General features: G+C 33.7%; 1 protein-coding gene across 1 annotated transcript; it reads right to left on the bottom strand.

Annotated features, from left to right (window-relative positions):
- Positions 1 to 2,690: 2,690 nt before the first annotated feature.
- On the bottom strand, positions 2,691 to 5,383 carry LOC120089372 (cytochrome P450 81Q32-like). The gene is made up of 2 exons (XM_039046816.1): positions 4,481 to 5,383; positions 2,691 to 3,311 (listed from the first exon to the last, which is right to left on the bottom strand). The coding sequence occupies exons 1-2, from the start codon at positions 5,381 to 5,383 to the stop codon at positions 2,691 to 2,693; spliced, it is 1,524 nt and encodes a 507-aa protein (XP_038902744.1).
- Positions 5,384 to 5,823: the final 440 nt, after the last annotated feature.

Raw genomic sequence — 5,823 nt, 5'->3', positions numbered from 1 at the left:
TAAGTATATCATTGTTTAAGGTATTGTTGGATCCAGATGGTGTTGGAACATTTTCAAATATTCATAGCAGTTTGAATAGTAGGTGGAACTTTGTGAACTTGATTATTGGAGCGATTTTTCTATTTGTAGTCGAGAGGATATCCATGAAGTTTATAATATTTGTTTATGGTGTGTGGTTGACAGAAGTTGTCGCTTAATTTCGAACCAAATAAAATAACCATTCCTACCAAATATATAGTAACGGTAGCACTGGGTGAACATAGGAAACCAAAAAATTTCACAATTATACGATTTACAGCCCGAGGTAACCGAAAGGGGTTGAAATTGGTTTTTTCAATTGCATGAGAAAAGAAATCGCAAAAAAAATTAAAGAAAAATTGAATTCGAATGATCAAATTATCTAGCTTAGGCTTTTGAGTTAATTTCCCAATTTTTAACTCGATCATAGGTCCACCGGATAGATTCTATATCATCTAACCTTAGCCAAATCATCTAGAAAAGCTAGGTGAGAATCCTAATTATCTAATTAATCAATTTAATTAGATAAAAAAACATCATAATTAATCTAAATTAACTGCATTAAGATGAAAAGGAAATTTTCTCAGATGAATTATTAATACGAAAAATTTAATTAGTTATTTAATATAATTCTTCCATAGGTTAATTAATCAATATTCATTGATATTCACAATTTACAAACTAATTTAAACTTTTGCTACTTCATATCAACATGCAATTTTATATCGCATATTGCATATGAAATCATAGTGATTGATTATACATCCTCGAGCATAATATAACCAAATATCATTCATAATCTGAGAAGGAATTGAAAGACAATACAATAATTTAATATAAAACGATATAAACCCCACAAGTGTACAAAACGGGGAAAACTACTCTATGCCTAAGAAAACATTACCTTAGCCCATAATCGACATGTCGATCAATGGGAAAGAGTTTGGATACATGCACGTAAGAAATTCGGTTGGATTGCATATGAAATAACGTAGGCGACTAAATGGGTTTTATAATAATCGAATTGGCACTGCGGTTGCTGACAGACGGATGCGGGCGATAGACTTTGGAACGCCAGGACGCTATGTGCTTTTCATGAAACATAGGCATTCAATCTTTTCAGCACTGAGCATAGTACCATAAAGCGCTGCGGTGCCATGCCTATAGAGGCAAAACGATAATTTTCAACACTCCTTTTCCTAGTTGATGCAGTTAAGCTCCGTTTTGGCTTGTCTTAGCTCTATTTCGTCATCATATTAATGTCTGGCTTTACCTCTTAAGTGCCCGAAACTTATAAAATTTTCAAATAAATATGTAAAATCCAGGAACAATCCCAAATAAAGCAAAGCAAGATAACACATTTTTGGTACTATTAGTATGACCTAAAATATTACTATATGTACAGACTGGTTTATGCTTGTTCTACCCTGAGAAATTGATGTTGTTCTTGTTGAACAATCAATGAAAGAACCTTATTAATCACTAGAGGAGGATCCATGAGGAGTATTTGTGACCGAGCATGGTTCAATTCATCACTTAACCCCATAAAAAACACAGTAGGTATTCAAATTGAACAAAATCTTCCATTAATTTAACATCACCACAAGTACATCTTCCATAAGTGCATTTTGGACGATATGAGATATATTCATCCTATAGGCTTTTGATTTTGGAGAAATACATCGTGACTGACTCGTGTTCTTATTTAAGACTGAACAATTCGCGATTCAAATGGAAAATGCATGGTCCATTGCATTTCTAAAATTGATCTTGAAGATCAAATCAGATCGCTTGAGCAAAATCGGTGGATAAAGTACTTGATGAAATTCAAATTCCAAATGATAACAACATTATTGTTTCGAATCCACGAAGGTTCGATTTAGTTAACGGTTCATAGCCCAAAAAAATAGTGAAAAAACTGAATCGAACGGACCCCTATAACAATAAGTAAAATGTATACCAGCCCACCTTTAATAATTTGAATTTATACAAGTCCAACCCTCTCACACTCTATAGCCCTCAGCCCAATCCTACTCAGCCTGTCAGCCTAATAGAAAAAAAAAAATTAGAAAACCCTACGTTATTCTCCCTCCCAAACACGCATGTTACCTTCTCCATTCTCAACACCAACACCCACGCTTCTGTTGCTCTAGCTCCGGCTACTAGGCGATGATCAATTTCTGAGTGAACTCCTCGCGTAACTTGCATAGACGACAACAACTCCGATTACCAGTGATGGCGACTGGACTAGGACTCCGACAGAGACTGCAACTCGACAGTGACAACGACTTCGACTCTTACGATGACGGCAATGGCGAAGCATACGAAAGTCATGACGTCTTCTTTCTAAAAATTCAACCATTTATTAGTGTTTTCGTTTGGGTAAACTTGGTGAACGGTTTTAGACCGAACCAAACTGATCAGAATCGAATTAGGTTGGTCCGATTCAAAATCGGACCCATTCGAACAATGTACACTGCTTTATACAACCTTAATAATATTAAATGCCAATAATAGGTATTTTAACAGAGAATCACAAAATATTAACAAATCATTGTTATATCTAATAGTTTCTTTGAGCAATAAGCCAAGAGTTTCCACGGTTTCATACAAATAATATTCATGTATTCATTAATATGAAGATTGGTAACTTCATTTAATAATATTATCCATTATTGTTTCATTGACAACATTTCTTTCATTATTGGACGTGGTCTACACTTGGCTATCAACGGTTGAGCTTTGGGCATAGTCAGTCCTTCACCTTCTGTCATATCCACCAATGAATTGCTGAGTCTCTGCCACTCAAAGCATTGAATCAAGGACGCCAAAGTCAAGGCAAGTACACGTTGTGCCATTCCCATTCCAGGGCAAGCTCTCCTCCCTAACCCAAATGGTATTAGTTTGCACGAATCAACTCCAACAGCATTCTCATATCTTTCTGGCTTGAAACTGGCAGCATCTTCCCATAGGCTCAAGTCTCTATGTATAGCCCAAGCATTGATTAATACAATTGTGTCACGTGGTACATCGTAGCCTCCTATTTTGCAGTCTTCAGATGCACAATGTGGCACAAGCAGAGGAGCCGCTGGGTTCAACCGTAGGGTCTCGGTGATTATTCCTTGTAGATAATTCAAACTCGACAAATCAGCTTCGTTAACTAAACCCTCTTGCCCAATGACACTATCTATCTCATCTCTAGCTTTCTTCAATACCTCTGGATTATTGAGTAGTTCAGATAGTGCCCATTCTAAAGTCACGGCTGCTGTGTCAACTCCTGCTAAGAATACTACCTGAAAGAATAAACCACTTTTAATTTCTTGTACAAAAAGAGATGATGGATATTAGTGAGGATTAATGATAATGATTATATAAAGGATAAATATTAATCACTCCTAAACTTTAGGAATTGTATCAATTTAAACTTTGAAATGATAATTATATCGACTTAAACACAAAATTTGTGTAATTGCATCAATTTAATTACACCGTTTCTTTAGATTTAGTTTGAAAATTATCATGTAAAACATATAATTATATCAATTACACTTCTAAATTGTTAGAAGTTAATCAATCCCTTTATTCAAATTATATTTGATTTAAACATTTTCTATGCATCAAATCTAATGACTCATTTTTTCAATGTGATATTTGAAAAAAAATCTACATACTTGTAAATATGGACAATTTTTTCAAATATAATATAATCTTAATAAGGATTCTAAATTGATGTACTTATAGCAATTTAGAAATTTAATTGAAACAATCTTATGTTTCGTACGTATATAAATTTGATAAGTTCACAAACGCTCAGGGTTAAAATTCCTAGCCAGGGGAAGTTGAAGGCAAGAAGAGGATCAGATAATATAGAGGTCAAAGAAATAGAGAGCACATACAAAAGAAGATCAAATGTTATTTGATCACTCAATTTTTGTTTGTTTAATTTATTCCTTAATTCTTTGGTGTTGTTGAGAAGGGAAATTAAATCCTTAAATAATAAATCTTGAAAAGGGAACACCCAAAGTTTTCAAGCTGACAACAAAGGAGGGAGGAAAAAAAAATAAAGAAACAAGAAACAAAAAACAATGTCAAATTATTGGTTTAGTGGTTGAGTTTTTTGGGTCTTGCATCTAATTGGGATTCTATGAGATGGTTGACTTTTCTTTTTGAAATTTTTCTAGAGAGAGCAATAAATTCATCATGCAAATCATATTATGAAATAGAGAAAAAATAAACTTAATTTTTAAAAACCAAAAACTAAAATCAAAATGGTTATCAAACGAGCACTTAACAAATGAAGCCTAAATGATTATCGAATTGAGCTAAATGGTTACTAAGCCTGGATCCCTACAAACTTATGTTTTAAAAGATTAAACTAACTTGCGATGAGGATTTTCCATAGGAAAACAAAATAAAAATGGGGAAATTGAACTTGATGTTGTAATTAGAAAGAAAAACATACCTGTACGAGGCCTTTGATAACTTGGTCACTATAATATTCAGGATCGGTGTTTTGCAAGCGAAGTAAATGGTGAATCATAGTGTTTCCATCATCTTCTTGATTCCTAATCTCATCAACTAATTCTTGAAGAAGTTCATCTGCCCTTCTTCCAAGCTTATCTAACTTTTTATTGAAATCAGTTGGATCAATCCGACCCCATAAGGGTATGAAGTCTCCTGGATTGGTTGAAACACCATATTTCATCATTTGTGTTATCATTTCTCTGAACTTGTTAGAATATCCCTCATCTTCCAACACATTATTATTCTCTTCACAAAACTTATTTCCACCCACCATTCTCATTACAATATTGAATGTAAGATCCAACAACATAGGCTCCAATTCCACTACCCTAAACTCATCTTCCAACCCATGATTATTACCACATAATTTACGCAGTAACCGTTTGACTTCATGTTCTCGAATCCTCGAGAATGAATTAAGGCGAGTTGTCGAGAAAATCTCGAGGGTGCTAATACGTCGGAGGTTTCGCCAGTGTTCACCATAAGGGGAGACCACTAAGGTGGTATTGTTGTATGCTAAGTACTTTCCCGTCTCCAAATATGGTCGATTTGCAAGAATGATGTCATTCTTTGTAAAACATTCTTGGACGGCAGAAGGAGAAGATACGATTACAACGAGACGGGAACCGAATTTGAGAGAGAAGACTCGACCGTACTTTTGGGAGAGATTTTGAAATGTTCTGTGGACAGGATGTTTGAGAAGATGGAGATGGCCTATGAATGGAAGACAAAAGAGTGGGGTTGGCGGGAGGTTTAAGCGATTAGGTTTAGGTAAAAAGGAGTAGCCAAGTAGAAGACAGACAAGAGAGAGCAAAATCCAAGTCAAGAGATCAAAATCCATGCTGTACTAAATGCTTTCCATAACCCAACTTCAATCCAACTTTAATAGAGGAAATGCTCTAATAAATAAATGCCTTTGAAGTTGTTAAAACTACTCAATAGTGGTTTGATGAATTAATTTCAACAATGAATAAGATATGTTTTATTTATTATTTAAATATGTGTTTGATTTAACTTTTCAAGTATTTAATTTTAAAAATAAGTAATTTTAGAAAAAATTGAAGTGTTCAACCGCTCAAAATAGTTTTAAAAATACTTTCAAAGTATACTTTAAACAATTTTTATCAAAATAATTTAAATAAAAATTACTTTTTTGAAAAAAAAATGTTTTCTTTAATCAATCCTATTGTTTGACATTCTCAAGAAACTTCTGGGAAGCTTCCTTAGTTTCAATTTTTTTTTTTTTCATTTCTTTAATGGTTATATTTTGAATCATAAAAA

This window comes from Benincasa hispida, chromosome 10, assembly GCF_009727055.1.
Source record: "Benincasa hispida cultivar B227 chromosome 10, ASM972705v1, whole genome shotgun sequence".
In the NCBI taxonomy this organism is placed as follows: Eukaryota; Viridiplantae; Streptophyta; class Magnoliopsida; order Cucurbitales; family Cucurbitaceae; genus Benincasa; species Benincasa hispida.
This window is presented reverse-complemented; position numbering and strand designations above follow the sequence as displayed.